Genomic DNA, 18,190 nt, shown 5'->3' with positions numbered 1-18,190 from the left:
GTATACCCAGAGCAGTGCGCAGCTATGCTACAGCACCCGGGGACAGAGGTGGACAAAGTACCCAACTTCATTACTTAAGTCAAAGTACAGATCCCACTGGTCAAATGTTACTCCGATACAAGTGAAAGTTGTCCAGTCAAATTTTTACTTAAGTTAAACTACTTGCTTTTAAAAATACTTAAGTATTAAAAGTACATTTTTTGTCAACGCATTGTTGTATTATTGCCACAATGCTTACAAAACCTAATGCCGTTACCAAAGACTGAAATGTGAATTCACAAAATGAACGCATGCTGTGCCATCATGGTGGTTTAGCGTTAAGCTAGCTAGTCAGTGAAGCTCCACCTGACATGCTAGCAAACTCTTCAACTCAAAATCATATTGGGTAGCTAATGCTACTAGAAAAGAAACATTTCTACATTGTTTATTTGGCAGGATGATACTAAAACATATTTCTGAAAGGACTTCAGATAAGTTAACGTTCATGTTAGCGTAACTCCGTTTTTACATGCTAACTAACAGTGTCCAAGTTTAACTAACTGTGTGTTAACGTTAGCCGTGGACAAGGCTACGGCAACTTGGCGGGCAAATCCATACAAAAAGTCATTTGACTCTAAGACTGCATAGCTATTGCAACGTTATCGCTAGCTCTAAAAGCACAGACAACTTCATTGCAGGCTTTCTCTTGGAATAAAACATTTACACACTTCAATATGCTCCCGCAGGTTGGACGGCGAGTTTTTGTAGGCTGTGACGTGGTTCATTTTCGGCAAACAAAGCAAACATTTAAAACGAAAATGAAACGAATCTTTAACCCAAAACAGAAAACTGAAACATGGCTCCCAGGTAAAGCCATGAGTGTGTGCATTCCCCAGAACTGCCTCCTTCTATTCTGCCATCAACTGATCATGTTAAATAATGCTGCTGAGAAATCATTGAACTTGATTTTATCCAGTCTTTGGACGCGGCACGATTCTAGTGATTACTGATTGATTTTTTCGCAGGTGACACGGAGACAGCCGATCACATTGTGGAAAAGATAAAACATCCACTTTCAAAGCCGCTTCATAGTAACGAGGACCTTGATAGAAACGCAGTGGAGTAAAAAGTACGATATTTGTCTTTCAAATGTACTGAAGTCATAAGCTTCAAAAAAAAAAAAAAAACACACCAAGTAAAGTACAGATACTCAAAGTGTACTTAAGTGCAGTACTCAAGTAAATGTACTCTTCGTTACTGTCCACCTCTGCCCAGGGAGCAGTTGGGGGTGAGGTGCCTTGCTCAAGCCATGATACATGGCCCTTTTCCACCAAAGCAGTTCCAGGGCTGGTTCGGGGCCAGTGCTTAGTTTGGAACCGGGTTTTCTGTTTCCACTGATGAAGAACTGGCTCTGGGGCCAGAAAAACCGGTTCCAGGCTGGCACCATCTCTCTGCTGGGCCAGAGGAAATAACCGCTTACATCAGCAGGGGGGCGGAGTTGTGAAGACCAACAACAATAACAAGACCGCGAAAGATCGCCATTTTTAAGCGACGTGGAAGCAGCAGCTGTACAAACGCGAAGTCATCCATTATTATTATTGTTGTTGTTGCTGCTGCTTCTTCCGTGTTGTTTTTGCTTCGATATTCGCGCCAAGGTTTATGCAAACGTAGCAACGTAACTGACGTATACAGCGACGTAACTGACGTGGCTCCCCTTAGCACCGCAAGCTATGGAAAAGCAAACTGGTTCTCAGCTGGCTCGCAAGTTGAACGAGTTGTGAACCAGCACCGGCCCCGAACCAGCCCTGGAACTGATTTGGTGGAAAAGGGGTAACAGAGGGAGGGGAAAGTGCTGCTCATGCACTCACATTTTTCCCTGCTGGTCCTGGGAATCAAACCAGCGACCCTTTGGGCCTAAGGCTGCTTCTCCAACCTTCAGGCCACGGCCATAAAAACTTGCAGTAGTTCAGTTATTTATTTATTTATTTTTTTTAAGTGAACCAGCTGAGCAGACCCTCTGTCCCGTTCTTCTGCAGCCAACTACGTGCATTTATGTAAACGTTAGCTAATTGAGAAAAGAAAGGCGTTTTAACAGTCGATAATGGGTTCTTTTTTTTTTTTTAAATTCCATTTTCAATCCGGGGCGGCACGGTGGTGTAGTGGTTAGCGCTGTCGCCTCACAGCAAGAAGGTCCTGGGTTCGAGCCCCAGGGCCGGCGAGGGCCTTTCTGTGTGGAGTTTGCATGTTCTCCCCGTGTCCGCGTGGGTTTCCTCCGGGTGCTCCGGTTTCCCCCACAGTCCAAAGACATGCAGGTTAGGTTAACTGGTGACTCTAAATTGACCGTAGGTGTGAATGTGAGTGTGAATGGTTGTCTGTGTCTATGTGTCAGCCCTGTGATGACCTGGCGACTTGTCCAGGGTGTACCCCGCCTTTCACCCGTAGTCAGCTGGGATAGGCTCCAGCTTGCCTGCGACCCTGTAGAACAGGATAAAGCGGCTAGAGATAATGAGATGAGAGATTTTCAATCCATCTATCCTTGGCTTCAAGTTCAAAACAAATCTGACTTGTTCAGCTTCTGCACCACTTCAAAATCAGTGACAAAGCAGCAGTTAAACAAAAAACAAACAAACAAAAAAACACCTTCAAAATTATGTGCCTTATTTATAACCATAAACTAAACACTTAACCCTTCATACGCGGCAGCGGTTGGCATCGAGTCCTGACTTTAATAAGCAAAGAATTTTACATAGCTGATCTTTTACAAATTTAAGCTGAGTTTACCTGCTTGAGTGAATCTATTTTTACACTCACCGACGATGTGTAACATCTACATGGTATTTCAGAAACAAGTAAACAATCGACAGACAACTGGAATTCTTCTCTCTCGTCATACTGAGGCAAACCTTTGACCTTCTGAGGCTTTGCACTCGTGTAACAGTAGAGCAAAAGTGTTACTGAGAAGCAAAACACCAGCTCTGTGAGATCCACGAGGGCTGAACATTAAACCTCAGAATCAGAACGAGAATCATGTTTATTGGCAAAGTCTGCTGCCACACACAAGGAATTTAGTTCCAGCAGTTGGTGTGGCTCTCGTGGTGGTGGGGTATATATGTATACATATGAATATGTAAGCTATATGTATATGTATTCAGTGTTTATATAATATACGTATAACTAAGATACACTGAAAAGAAAAGTAAGGCGACTGCATATTATAAAGTTTAAATTTTGGCACTTTATTAAATGGACTAGATTCAGATTAAAACATTTAAAGGAAAAGAAAACTTAATTCATACGTTTAAAGTTTGCAGAAAGATTATGTACTTAAATTCTCTTCATGAATGTGTTTCTAAGTGTCAAATGTAGCATGATTTCGAATAATAACGATAAGCATATTTGGCAGTGTGATGTCGCTGTGAGCCTTTAACGAAAGAATAATCCAGAGCCTTCTTCTGTTAAATGGATCCCAGTGACGTCACACTGCCAAAAATGCTTATCGTTATTATTCGAAATCATGCTATATTTGACACATTTGGACAACTTCACTTCATGAGCGTGTTTATAAGTACATAATCTTTCTACAAACCCAAACTAATTCATTAAGTTTTCTACTCCTTTAAAGCGGGGCGGCACGGTGGCGTAGTGGTTAGCGCTGTCGCCTCACAGCAAGAAGGTCCGGGTTCGAGCCCCGTAGCCGGCGAGGGCCTTTCTGTGTGGAGTTTGCATGTTCTCCCCGTGTCCGCATGGGTTTCCTCCGGGTGCTCCGGTTTCCCCCACAGTCCAAAGACATGCAGGTTAGGTTAACTGGGGACTCTAAATTGACTGTAGGTGTGAATGTGAGTATGAATGGTTGTCTGTGTCTATGTGTCAGCCCTGTGATGACCTGGCGACTTGTCCAGGGTGTACCCCGCCTTTCACCCGTAGTCAGCTGGGATAGGCTCCAGCTCGCCTGCGACCCTGTAGAACAGGATAAAGCGGCTACAGATAATGAGATGAGACTCCTTTAAAGCAGATTAATTCTCCTCGGCTTTTGCTTGGCCCAATGTTGGGCAGCCCTCTCATAGTCCGTCTCACTGTCATCTATGCTGATGTGGATCAAACTGTCCAGCGAGTGCTTTTTGAGCCAGTCGCTGTGAAAAAAAAAAAATCGACGATGTTTTCGTTGTCGTGACAGTTGTCTGGTTTTGTGCGCCATCACTCACGTGGGTTTGTTGACGTTTAGTCAACCAATCTTTGATCGAAGCCATAATGATAATAGACTAGGTCAAACTTTTGTGATTAAAATCAGTCGGCTTTGTCCGTCTCGTGGGGGACAACATCGGCAGCCAATGAGATCGCTTATAATGAATCGGAAAATTCCAGGATGTCTGACATTTTCTTCCGATATTTTTATTGGACGGTTTGAACATGTGATCTTGACATAGCCAACAGATTGTTTACATCATATCACACGGACATACTACTTTGACACAATCAACACAAACATTGGAAAAAAAAACAAAACGCTTGTTTAACAAAAATATCAATCAATATGTAAATGGATCTGTGATTTGCTCTCCTATGTATCTAGTTACTTGTGGGTAGGAAATTTAACGTATCGGTATAAATCTAAGCGTATCGGATTTTAACTCAAGCGACTAAAGGCCTCTGCATGCTCTTGCGACAAGGCTTTCGCAGATAGCTTTTCGCAGACAGTTGTAATTTATCGTTGAGCGGGGAGTAATAGGTGTGCGCGATGTTATTCACTGCCACAATGCAAGGGGGCGCGAAGTCGCGAAATCGCTAGGAGTAGTTGGTGGGTGTGGTTAGTGGAGTGTTTATCCTCCGGTTACTTATAATGACTAGAACTGGAGTCGTATAGATGTACGTACTTCCTCACTTCCTCGATCAACCGCTCTTCGTGCTGCTCCATCTTCGCTCGTGTTTTTAAAAATGGCGGCCGTGAAAACAAACCAAACCGGGAAAGTAGGGAAGCGGAAGTGCGTGTACAGCGGATGTAGAGTGGACCAATCAGAGCCCTCTTGTCTGCGACGCTGTCTGCGAGGCTTCTGCGGTGGTCACAATTTTTGGGAGGTGCGCGCAGAGCGTCTGCGAAGGTGGGGGGGGCTATGCAGACACTGTCTGCGACACTATCTGAGAGGACTGGGTTGTCAGCATAAATTGGCCTTTAGCATATCAGCAAAGGTATTGGGCCTGATATACTAAAACGCTTTGGGGAAAACCATAGTACTGTACAATATGGACAACATAGACATTACACAATATAATAAATATGCAATCTACAATACCCATTATAACTATTATATACAATACCCATTATACACACAACGTCTAAAATAGCTTGTCCAGCACTACTGCCCAGTCGGGGTCCATGCAGACCCTATTGATCCATGTCATTAATTGGAGCATAGTTTTACACCGGCTGCCCTTCTGCCACAACCCTCCCATTTCGGGGCTTGGGAAACAACCATTCATTCTCACACACAAATTCACACCTATGAGCAATTTAGAGTAGCCAATTAGCCTAACTGCAGGTCTTTGGGGCAAACCGGAACAAACCCACACAGACACGGGGAGAAAGGCCTCCGTCAGCCATGGGGTTCGAACCTGGAACCTTCTTGCTGTGAGGCGACAATGCTACCCACTACATCACCATGCTGCTCCAATGTCCAAAATATCTATAGTCTATATTATGCAATATCTACAATATACAGTATAAATACATTATAAAGGCAGTGCTGGTGAATTGCTTTGGCATAACAGTAGATCAACATGCTGTTTGAAAGGTTTTGGAGCTCTCCAAATAGTATACCAACCTGTATGGCATTTTTGGCCTCTAAAACAGAATCAGCGAGCTGTGTTGCGAGCATGTCTCCTCTTAATTACGTCTTACTCCCATTTGACTTCACACTGGGGGGGGGGGGGGGGGGGGGGGGGGGGGGGGAGCAAAAAACATGGCACAAAGTTAAATCTCCTGCACTGAAAAGATCACATAATAAGGAGTATAAGGACATCAGGATGAAGGATGGTCTTAAGTTAATGCAAAACAACTTATTTCTGGAAAGTTGCTATACAAATCCTTGGGTACCAAGCAGAAATCAGTCTATTTTTGTCATAATTCATAATTCATAATCAGAACATTTCTTGAATGTTTTCAAAATCCTGTAGGGTTGTTTTACAAACAGGGTACGCAAGCTAAAAATCACATTTAACACTTATTATCTTCAATATCAAAAGGCTTGACTAAATAAACTTGGTTGTTTATTGTAGCCCTGTGATAGCTCTATTTACCATGCAAAAAAAAAAAAATTTGGTGATCACGTTATTTTTGGTGAATGTATGGCAATATCTCATCTCATCTCATTATCTCTAGCCGCTGTATCCTGTTCTACAGGGTCGCAGGCGAGCTGGAGCCTATCCCAGCTGACTATGGGCGAAAGGCGGGGTACACCCTGGACAAGTCGCCAGGTCATCACAGGGCTGACACAGACAACCATTCACACTCACATTCACACCTACGGTCAATTTAGGCTACGTTTACATTAGACCGTATCTGTCTTGTTTTCTTCGCGGATGCACTGTCCGTTTACATTAAACCGCCTGGAAACGCTGGGAAATGGGAATCCGCCAGCGTCCACGTATTCAATCCAGATCGTGTCAGCTCCGGTGCTGTGTAAACATTCAGAATACGCGGATACGCTGTGCTGAGCTCTAGCTGGCGTCTCATTGGACAACGTCACTGACATCCACCTTCCTGATTTGCTGGCGTTGGTCATGTGACGCGACTGCTGAAAAACGGCACGGACTTCCGCCTTGTATCACCTTTCATTAAAAAGAGTATAAAAGTATGAAAATACTGCAAATACTGATGCAAATACTGCCCATTGTGTAGTTATGATTGTCTTTAGGCTTGCCATCCTTCCACTTGCAAGTAGTAAGTGATATGCGCTGGGATCACACACACAGCGGCTCAGTCCCGAATCGTGGCTTGTGCACTTCACTCGCGCGCTGTGTGAGCTGCGCAGGGCCGGAGTGCGCACCCTCCAGAGGGCACTCGCTGTTCAGGGCGGAGTGATTTGGAGCGCAGGATGCCTGCGGAGCCGAGTGTATCCGTGTATTGGCGTTGCTATGTGCACGCAAATCGTGTATTGGTGTTGCTGTGTGCACGCTAATCGTTTTAAAAACGTTAATCTGATGATCCGCTGATACGGTCTAATGTAAACATGGGCTTAGAGTCACCAGTTAACCTAACCTGCACGTCTTTGGACTGTGGGGGAAACCGGAGCACCCGGAGGAAACCCACGCGGACACGGGGAGAACATGCAAACTCCGCACAGAAAGGCCCTCGCCGACCACGGGGCTCGAACCCGGACCTTCTTGCTGTGAGGCGACAGCGCTAACCACTACACCACCGTGCCGCCCCGGCAATATATCATATTTAGCAAAATTACTTGTGTCATTTAGAAAAAGTGCTTTTTTTGACCACAGGTAGCTCCAAAAGGGATGCACTTAAATCATTCTTTATACCATAAAACAAATATTTGGTTCCATATCATTGGAAACATAGTTAAGTTTTAATGTTGAATGCCAGTAAGTTTTCAGACTATTTTGATCAAATTAGTATGTAATTGTGTCAAAAAAAAAGTCCTCTCCGAGACAGCTAATTTTCCAATATAAAATAACATATCTAAAATGATTATTTTCATCCTAAAATGTGGTCAAGATATTGGGACATAAATATTAGAGACAACTAACACAAAGCTTACATTATACCTTATATTTAAAAGCACTATGGAAGTAGTGGATTCTGAATTGTCCAAAAAAAAAAAAAAGTCCTCTCCGAGAATCATACACATGTCAAAAAAATTACCTGAAATCTGTTCTTTAACTTGTCCTTCACTTAAAAACTGGTACAAGAACCAGTTTGAATCGATTTGAACTTTGTACCCCTGGGACACAAACTTTGTACCCTGATTGTAAAACAACCCTCCATCTGTACTGAGAATTTCTTGAGCTAGGATTGGTGAGGAAGATCCCGCCTCCTGCTCTGGGATTGGTTAACAGCTCAGTCCGTCAGAAAGAGAACCAATCAGGACACAGGGAAACGCATTGGTGGAATATGGGTGCAAGAAGGAAAAAAATATTCAGGGCAGTCAGACATAATGAGATCCAGATAGATATATGACAAATTATGGATCTTAGTTATGAGAAGTGAGCCAAACAAGGCAACGACTGGTTAATATGAGTTATGAGAATACGAAAAGAGAGAGAGAGAGAGCGCAGTTTGAAGACTTAACTAGTGTTGTGACTCAACAACTAGCTTTACCATTAAAGCTTGTGAGATCTCGCCTGTTTACATTCCACTTGCAAACAACATAAACACCCCTTAATCAAGAGAAGCTGTAAATTATCCGTATATAATGTATTAGAGTGCTACAGAAAAGTTAAAACAACCTGCTGCCGGGTTTAAATCATAATTTAGACAATAAAAATGATGAGTACTTTCAAACACACTACTGAAACTAGGCATCAAGGAGTGTTTGTTTGTTTGTAATCACGGATAGTGTAGTAGTATCCCAGGGTTAGCCAGCCTGATAAACTACACAAAAAGCGCCATGTTCCGCCATTAAATTCAACACTTACCATGCTGTAAGCGAATTTAATTTCCCTCAGATTTGATGCTGCAAAAACCCAAGTAATGATGGAGCCAGAGGCTGGACACAGGACTGGAGAGGAGCCGACCGGAATCTCTCTCCACTCAGCTGAGACTGCACCGAGGCATCATGGGAAAGATCACATGCTTCCTGTTGACGAGCGTTCGTATTGCGCAACCGCAGAACAACCTTTATTTACCATGAGGTGTGTGTTTTTCTCTCTGTCATTCCCCTCACCCTTAACGCACTTGTGAAATCAGTAGTACATTTCCTCACACACATTATCATTTATCCACTGCTAAAGACGTTGTTGTTGAGTTGTCTTCTGTAAAGCACATTGAACTGCCACTGTGTATGAAATGTGCTATATAAATAAACTTGCCTTGCCTTGCCTTGTTGATATTGTTCTATCAGTTACTCTAGGGGGTGGCACGGTGGTGTAGTGGTTAGCGCTGTCGCCTCACAGCAAGAAGGTCCGGGTTCGAGCCCCGTGGCCGACAAGGGCCTTTCTGTGCGGAGTTTGCATGTTCTCCGCGTGGGTTTCCTCCGGGTGCTCCGGTTTCCCCCACAGTCCAAAGACATGCAGGTTAGGTTAACTGGTGACTCTAAATTGACCGTAGGTGTGAATGGGAGTGTGAATGGTTGTCTGTGTCTATGTGTCAGCCCTGTGATGACCTGGCGACTTGTCCAGGGTGTAACCCGCCTTTTGCCCGTAGTCAGCTGGGATAGGCTCCAGCTTGCCTGCGACCCTGTAGAACAGGATAAAGCGGCTAGAGATGATGAGATGAGTTACTCTAGGTTATGGGATTCATGTATCAGGCACATGGGCGCCGCCAGGGAGGGAAAGGTTAGAACAATTCTAGGGGCCCAGCACTGCCATGGGGCCCTTTAAGGGGCTGATAATATGCTTTTAATGATTTTAATAAGACTTTTGAAATAACAACAATGCAATATTCCATCTGGTAAAATGAGCTAATTGAACAAGGTTGTCTATTGCTTGAGTTCTTCAACATATTGTCATTTAACCCTCCCCCTTTTGCGAAATGGTACGGTCCAGTTCTGGTAGAAGCGCGATGCGTTAAATCTGTGTGCTGATCAGTGCAACGCTACTTGCTGCTGCGTCGCGGTGCAGCAGCCAGCCAGCCAGCAGTGGAGTGCGTACAGTCTATGATCGCTAAATATGAAGAGTGGCTGTCAAAAACGTAAAGAAAGGCAGCTGAAAGCTGAGAGGGACCGGAGAGGCAGGCAACTGGTCACTCAGTTTTTCCCAAAGAAAGGTAGCTATCGCTCACATGTGTGTTCAAAATATTAGCGAATGGTAAATGAACAGTATGAACGTGGTTGGATTAGCCTATCAAGAGAACACTTTTACAGTTTGTACAGTGACATTTTTTCCATTTTAATAGCTGAACTGACTTGTGTGATAAACAAGATGAAATATTACGTTATGCTGGTGCTAATAACTAGTGCTAATAACCAGTTTCATAACTAATGGGGTGCCCTAAATATGCACAGATTCAGCCTCAGGGGGACCTCCGCCCTACCAAACCACTGAACCCCCCTTTGGAGAAGGAGGTAAGCAGCAATACAACCCATAAATGCTTTAGGATTGAAGTTTTTAATGAGCGAGCCCCATATACAGTTTGCTAGATTAAAGTGTTGCTAATAACGGACACCAGTCAAGTGTTTGGCATGGTTACGTGTGTGGAATGTTCACACGTTCTAAACCATTAGTTTAGAACATGTCACATCACACATTTCACTACCAATTGTCCTAGCACAAGAAGGCATGTGGCAAAATCTTGAATTTTCATTTGTGATTGTAAATGCACCAGAATTAGTCACTGACCAGTTTTCATCTAGTCCCTGGTAGGTTAATACATAAAATGTAATAAAGTCACAAACTCAAGGTCCATGGGCTATCAAAAGTCAAATAATGACAATAGTGCAATTGTGACGAGGGTGGGCAAAGTTGGGGGGCCCAAAATTCTAATCTTTCATGGGGCCCAAAATTTCTGGCGGCGCCCCTGATCAGGCATGAGAGAGCTCAGAGTGGAAAATCTGAAATCATACTCTTGTCTTGAATTTTAATATAAGGGAAGTCTGCTTAAAGGGGTACCAAATATAATATATACAGTTGCTGATGTGACAAAGTAACGTATTCTTAAGTATTCTATCAAATTTATATACTAGAAAACAACGAAATATCTTGGTAATTGTAAATATAATAGTCGGTACGCTAAACGGCACAAGAGTCGCCATTTTTAAAAGACCGTGACGTCAGCCCTACCCACTGCACTAGGAGAGAAGCGTGTAATCATGGCGTCGGGCGCATCAAGTGAAAGCGACAGCTCTGTCGAATCATACGAAGAGATCCCGCAAAAGACACATCTGGAGGATCGTTATGCTTTCCATTGGTCCTGTTATTACACCCGAAAGCAACACACTGTGGCATTGTGTAGCCGATCACTTACAATTCATCCTACTTTCCGAGTCACATGTGCTAGTCCCAACCTCAATGAGCCAACACAACTGGGCACATACATACGTCATGAGTGTTACGCAGAGAAAATGAATGTGCATTCTGATTGGATAAAATTAATATCATGGCGGGCTGTTCAAACTGCGGAAATAGTTTGCTCGAGCTACTTTCAAAACACTATAACTTTCCAACCTTAGAACAAAAAACTTTTGTAAGTCTTGAATAAGGTTCGTTAATGTGTGTTTTATTGTTATATTTACTCTATATATTGCCCTCTGTTCCCCTTTAAATCAGATTTTGAGCTGAAAAATCTCCTGCCTGAATATTGTATCCATACAGAGACCCACAGAAAATAACACAAGTGATGCTTGAGAAGAATGTCTGTGAAGATTCTCAGAGGCTGTCCACACAGCAACAGATTCAGGTGAATCTGATAAAATTGTTTATCGTTTCGGCCTGGCGTCCACACGGCACCGGCGTTTTGGGTGCCCCAAAACGAGAACGGGTTCCAGAGTGGAAAAACCTGGCAACGGCGCCGTTGCGAAGTCGTCTGGATGAGTAGAACGGATTTGTTTACGATGACGTCACAACCACATGACTAGAATAAGCAGCACTCTCGCTGTTTTGTATGAACCACTGCATTGCATTCACTTTTGTGTACAGCTTTTCTTTTAAATAAACAAGTAACTGAACCATTTCTTGAATTTCTTTTTTTTATTGGATAAGACTGCTTTTCAAAATGTTCACACACAATAAGAAAATTAAGTTATATAAAACTATGCACACTAATAAAACTAATTTGTACACACAGAAGGCACAATTTCCTCGCGTAGTCGCAGCCATCTTCTTGTTGTTGTTGTGTGCTTGTTCCTGTGAGTGCTTCACGCCGGGTAGAAGAAGGGGTTTATGCGCATGCGTCCTACTTCTTCTATTGTTCTGGTGTCTCCGATGGGACCATCTTACAGCGCACATAGAGGTGTGGCATGTGTATTGCATCGTTTTCAGCAAGCGTTGCGTTGCGTTGCCATATGTACCTGATATTTTACTGATCCGTTGCCCATGTGGGCGCGATATTTTTTTTAATAAAATCTCGTTGCTGTTGTCGTGTGGATGTAGCCTCAGTCATCCAGGTCATGTTAAACTGTGGGTGGTAAAAGAGAGCAACTGGACTTGCTTGAAGATTCTTGAAGACTTTTCACCTCTCATCCGAAAGGCTTCTTCAGTTCTGTCTGACTGGTAGGGAGTATCAGGTATTTATCCTCTCATGGATGAAAAGCTCATCTAAGGTGTTGTTGAGTCATCCTGTTGGTGTGGGTCACTGGGGGCTGGGTGTGAACGGCCTCGAGAGTCATTAGGATGATCAATGGATTGCCCGTTAGGGTGATCAATGGAATGCTGATTCTCTCTGTCCTCCTGTGAGTCACTGAAAACAGCTGGGTTTTGGTGTGCATTCAGTTGTCTGGGAAGTGTGCCAAGGACTGCATTGTAGGTGGCTGATAAATGATGTCTTAGGCCCTGTCCACATGGCAACGGATTCAGGTGACTCCGATACAATTGCTTATCGTTTAGGCCTGGCGTCCACACGGCACCGGCGTTTTGGGTGCCCAAAACGCAATCTTTTTGAGAACGGGTTCCAGAGTGGAAAGCTCTGGCAACGTTGCCGTTGTGAAGTCGTCTGGATGAGTAGAACGGATTTGTTTACGATGACGTCACAACCACATGACTGTGAGTGCTTCACGCCGGGTAGAAGTGTAACGAACTCAATGCGAGTTGTCAACAAATCCTATAACTTGGTTCATGAAACGCGCTTACAAAATATTTTCACTGTGAATATTTATTGTGTAATGGTGCAAAGTGAGAGAAAGAGAGAGAGAGAGAGAGAGAGAGAGACTCTGCCCTTAGGGCAGAGTCAATCCCGCCAGCAAAAATGGGGAAAAAAAGGAGCGATCTCACCTCTTCAGATGATGGTTTAAGTCCTACAATACATTCCTCAAAAAGGGCGTAGAAGAACAAATTAATCCATCAACGTGTAGCATTCAATTTATTCCGGACCATTAAAGATGCCGCCTTCCGCGTAGAATCATACGTCATCCTCGCCGCCATATTGGATAGGTCAAAGCGGAGAATAAAGATTAGCTGCGTTTAACTGTACCAACAGGTTTGCTGTCCTAAAGAGATCACATGGGATTACCTTTCACAGGTGAGACTGGAAAAATACTTTTCATTGTATTTGGTCATTATAATGTAATTTTACGAACAGATTTTCCTGACTTTGTGGCTAATATGAAGTCTCGCGCATAATAGTTTATGCGCATGCATCCTTACTTCTTCTATTGTTCTGGTGTCTCCGAAGGGACCGTCTTACAGCGCCCCTAGAGGTGTGGCATGTGTATTGCATTGTTTTCAGCAAGCGTTGCGTTGCCATATGGACCTGATATTTTACTGATCGTTGCCCATTTGGACGCGATATATTTTTAAATAACATATCGTTGCCGTTGTCGTGTGGATGTAGCCTAAGACGGTCTCATTGGAGACACCAGAACAATAGAAGAAGTAGGACGCATGCGCATAAACCCCTTCTTCTACCCGGCGTGAATGAGTGCGTGCTGCTTGTTCTAGTCATGTGGTTGTGACGTCATCGTAAACAAATCCGTTCTACTCATCCAGACGACTTCGCAACGGCGCCGTTGCCAGATTTTTCCACTCTGGAAACCGTTCTCAAAAAATATCGTTTTGGGGCACCGAAAACGCCGGTGCCGTGTGGACGCCAGGCCGAAACGATAAAAAATTTTATTGGATTCACCTGAATCCATTGCCTTGTGGACAGGGCCTTAGACCCCTACCTCTGTTCAATGATGACCGTTCCAGGTTGACAAAAATGGCTTCTTTAACTCCTAGCTCATACCAACGATCCTCAAAGAATGTTTATCATTTTGTTTATCATTTTTTTAAATAGTCACAGTGAATGAAAGGATTATTGGATTGCATCAAATGTGTTTTCCTTCTGTAAGCTCATGTAAAAATACAGAGAACTATAATATCTCATCTCATTATCTCTAGCCGCTTTATCCTGTTCTACAGGGTCGCAGGCAAGCTGGAGCCTATCCCAGCTGACTACGGGCGAAAGGCGGGGTACACCCTGGGCAAGTCGCCAGGTCATCACAGGGCTGACACATAGACACAGACAACCATTCACACTCACACCTACAGTCAATTTAGAGTCACCAGTTAACCTAACCTGCATGTCTTTGGACTGTGGGGGAAACTGGAGCACCCGGAGGAAACCCATGCGGACACGGGGAGAACATGCAAACTCCGCACAGAAAGGCCCTCGCCGGCCACGGGGCTCGAACCCAGACCTTCTTGCTGTGAGGCGACAGCGCTAACCACTACACCACTGTGCCGCCCCTTGACTGAAAGTTTTCAAACAAAATGTAAAAATGGCACTATAAATACTACCATACTATCAAAATAGCACGAAGACACTACCACACTATTCAAATACACTCATCAAACAAATTCTCTGTCATGCAAAATTTCACGAAACACTTTAGAAGTTGTACAATTTGTTTCTGAAATGGTATGGAAGACTAGTTTAATTTCACACTCAAATGTCCATTCTATTCTGATTTAAGGTATCTTTACCTTAAAATGTGTTACTGACTGGTCGAACATTTGCTTATCCATGGAAATTCATTCTCCCATACAACCTGGTATTGGGTTTAGTGGCCATGATGAATGACTGCTTGTAAAAAATGTCGCCCAGCCTGGGTGAATCCTACATTACGGAAGTGACTGTTGTTCTGTTCATTGATTGGTTAAAAATCAGTTGACGTCAGCAGTGTTTCTCATACGATTCTGATTGGACATAATCGGGAGTATTTTTAACTTGGCGGTAGGGATTTCCCAAAACCGGGAGATTGTCCAGTTTTTAACAAATATGATCGGGAGGCGGGAGACGGAGGCTAAAATCGGGAGCCTCCCGCCGAAATCGGGAGGGTTGGCAAGTATGACCTGTCCAGATTCTTTTCTACAAACTAAAAATAATGTGTAGCATTTTTCCCCTTCATATTCTTTCCTACATCTTCAAAATGCTTTCTATTCGATTATATAGACCGTTTGCACTTACGTCCGAATCTCCCATGATGCTCTCCGATTTTGTTGTGTCCACCATCTTTGGCGACTAACAAGAGTACACTAGTGAACTGTAATTTTTCGCAAATATATCACGAATTGGAGGCGGCGGCAGGAAGTTTTGGATAGGAGAGCGATGTGTTGCGCGCCAAATCTAGGGGGGTCCGGGGGCATGTCTCTCCCCCCCGGGAAATTTTGGAATTTTTGGAAAGAAGAAAGCACAACTTTATTCATCGCACACTTGTGAAATTTCCTCTCTGCATTTAACCCATCTGAAGCAGTGAACATACACACACGTGAGCAATGACCACACACACATACATACATACATACATACATACATACATACATACATACCCAGAGCAGTGGGCAGCCATGCTAATAGTGCCCAGGAAGTTAGGTGCCTTGCTCAAGGGCACCTCAGTCCAAGGCCGTCCCATATTAACCTGACCGCATGTCTTTGGACTGTGGGGGAAACCGGAGCACCCGGAGGCAACCCACGCAGACACCATGCAAACTCCACACAGAAAGGCCCTCACCAGCCACTGGGCTCGAACCCGGACCTTCTTGCTGTGAGGCGACCGTGCTAACCACTACACCACCATGCCACCTGTGGTGGTGTAGTAGTTAGCGGGTTTTAACCCTTTAAAACACTATTTCACACATTTTGAGAGGCAAATTTTGGTGGAGTAAAGCTAAATTTAATGTCTCTATTATGGCCCTTTTCCACTACCCTTTTTCAGCTCACTTCAGCTCACTTCAGCCCGACACGGCTCGCGTTTCGACTACCTCAGAGCAGCACGACTCAGCTTGCTTCAGCCCTACTCAGCACCCAAAACTCGTACGGTTTTGGAGTAGGGCTGAAGCGAGCCAAACCGAGCCGAGTGGGGCTAGGGGCGTGAGGAGACACTCCCCTGTGCACTGATTGGTGAGGAGGAGTGTCCTCACATGCCCACACACGCCCCGCGAGCACGCTGGGATCTGTAAACACCGTAAACCCGGAAGAATAATAATTACGAATTACGAGAATTTCTGAAGCCTTATGCGCCTCACCTCATCTATACGCTCTTGCCAGTATCTGTTGGCGTTGTCGGTGACAACAAGCCACAGCACCAAGACCAGCAACACTAACGACTCCATGTCCTCCATGTTTATTATTTACTATCTGGGTCGTGAGACTACCGCTTAAAAGGTCACTGATGTCACTGTTTGCGCCGCCAAACGACATCACGTGACGTCCACCCACTTTCGCTAACTCCACCCAATGTGTCCACCCACTTCCAGCCAGCACGGTTCAGCGCGGTTGTAGTCAAAATGCAACTCCAACAGCCCCACTCAGCTCGACTCAGCCCAACTCAGCACGGCACGGCTCAGCCCAACTCGGCTGCGTTGGTAGTGGAAAAGCGGCATTAGAGTACATTTCATCCATGTATTTTTTCTATATGAAACAGAGCCAATGATACTATAACGTAAACACCCTCTTAGCATGGGTTGCTGTCAACACATATCATGACGAAACTTCACACAGTGCTAGTCAAATATTTCAATGATTAAGTCAAATAGCCTTGGAAAATTTGAATAAACACATAATAATACCTCAAAACCGATCACATCTCTCGGCAATCCTGTTTTAACCAAGGAATAAGCCCATGAATGTAATATTCCCGATCCTTCAAGGACCGCTGTCAGCTCCTGGGAAATCCAACTGACCGGTATAATGACCAATCATGACCCAAGATCGGGTGCGAATGATTTTTTTTCTGTTTTGTTACACATTTTTCAAATCATAACTCTGTGATATTGCTGTATTGAAGCATGTTCAGTGGTGCTTGAAAGTTTGTGAACCCTTTAGAATTTTCTATATTTCTGCATAAATATGACCTAAAACATCATCAGTCCTGCACACTGGCTTGGAGGAATTTTAGCCCATTCCTCCGTACAGAACAGCTTCAGCTCTGGGATGTTGGTGGGTTTCCTCACATGAACTGCTCACTTCAGGTCCTTCCACAACATTTCGATTGGATTAAGGTCAGGACTTTGACTTGGCCATTCCAAAACATTAACTTGATTCTTCTTTAACCATTCTTTGGTAGAACTACTTGTGTGCTTAGGGTCGTTGTCTTGCTGCATGACCCACCTTCTCTTGAGATTCAGTTCATGGACAGATGTCCTGACATTTTCCTTTAGAATTCGCTGGTATAATTCAGAATTCATTGTTCCATCAATGATGGCAAGCCGTCCTGGCCCAGATGCAGCAAAACAGGCCCAACCCATGATACTACCACCATATGTTTCACAGATGGGATAAGGTTTTTATGCTGGAATGCAGTGTTTTCCTTTCTCCAAACATAACGCTTCTCATTTAAACCAAAAATTCTATTTTGGTCTCATCTGTCCACAAAACATTTTTCCAATAGCCTTCTGGCTTGTCCACGTGATCTTTAGCAAACTGCAGATGAGCAGCAATGTTCTTTTTGGAAAGCAGTGGCTTTCTCCTTGCAACCCTGCCATTGTTGTTCAGTGTTCTCCTGATGGTGGACTCATGAACACTAACATTAGCCAATGTGAGAGAGGCCTTCAGTTGCTTAGAAGTTACCCTGGGGTCAGAGACGGGGACAAACCGCCAGAGATGGGGACAAAGCGACCTCGGTCTGAAGAGGAGAAAAAGGCCGCCGATAAAGCGTACGAGAAGGAGAAACGACAAAGGACTTATAAGCAAATGTGGGAGCAGGGTAGGCCTTGGCTGCGATATGATTTTTTGGAATAATTCATTTTTTTCAAGTTGATTCCTAGTCAATATGAAGCTCCTAATGCGTTCTCTCTCATAAATGGTTAAATACAGAAAGCATGTTGGACATATTTTGGGTGCTATAGTCATGATAGTAAGTATATTTGTTTTCAATACTCATACACCAAGTTGCCAAGTTTTCCAATATATTAT

At 43.9% G+C, this 18,190-nt stretch overlaps 1 protein-coding gene across 1 annotated transcript in view; it reads right to left on the bottom strand.

Annotated features, from left to right (window-relative positions):
* The window catches only part of plekhm1 (pleckstrin homology domain containing, family M (with RUN domain) member 1), a 62,338-nt gene extending 53,593 nt beyond the window's left edge, over positions 1 to 8,745 (bottom strand). The window contains exons 1-2 of the mRNA XM_060939526.1: positions 8,623 to 8,745; positions 5,796 to 5,889 (exon numbers count right to left, since the gene is read on the bottom strand). Coding sequence (XP_060795509.1) covers positions 5,796 to 5,849 — 54 coding nt within the window. The 5' untranslated portion in view covers positions 5,850 to 5,889; positions 8,623 to 8,745. The remainder of the gene's footprint in view (positions 1 to 5,795; positions 5,890 to 8,622) is intronic.
* Between the last annotated feature and the right edge of the window lie 9,445 nt (positions 8,746 to 18,190).

Source organism: Neoarius graeffei, chromosome 14, assembly GCF_027579695.1.
Source record: "Neoarius graeffei isolate fNeoGra1 chromosome 14, fNeoGra1.pri, whole genome shotgun sequence".
NCBI lineage: Eukaryota > Metazoa > Chordata > Actinopteri > Siluriformes > Ariidae > Neoarius > Neoarius graeffei.
The sequence above is the reverse complement of the archived record's forward strand: the minus strand, read 5'-3'. Positions and strand labels throughout refer to the sequence as shown.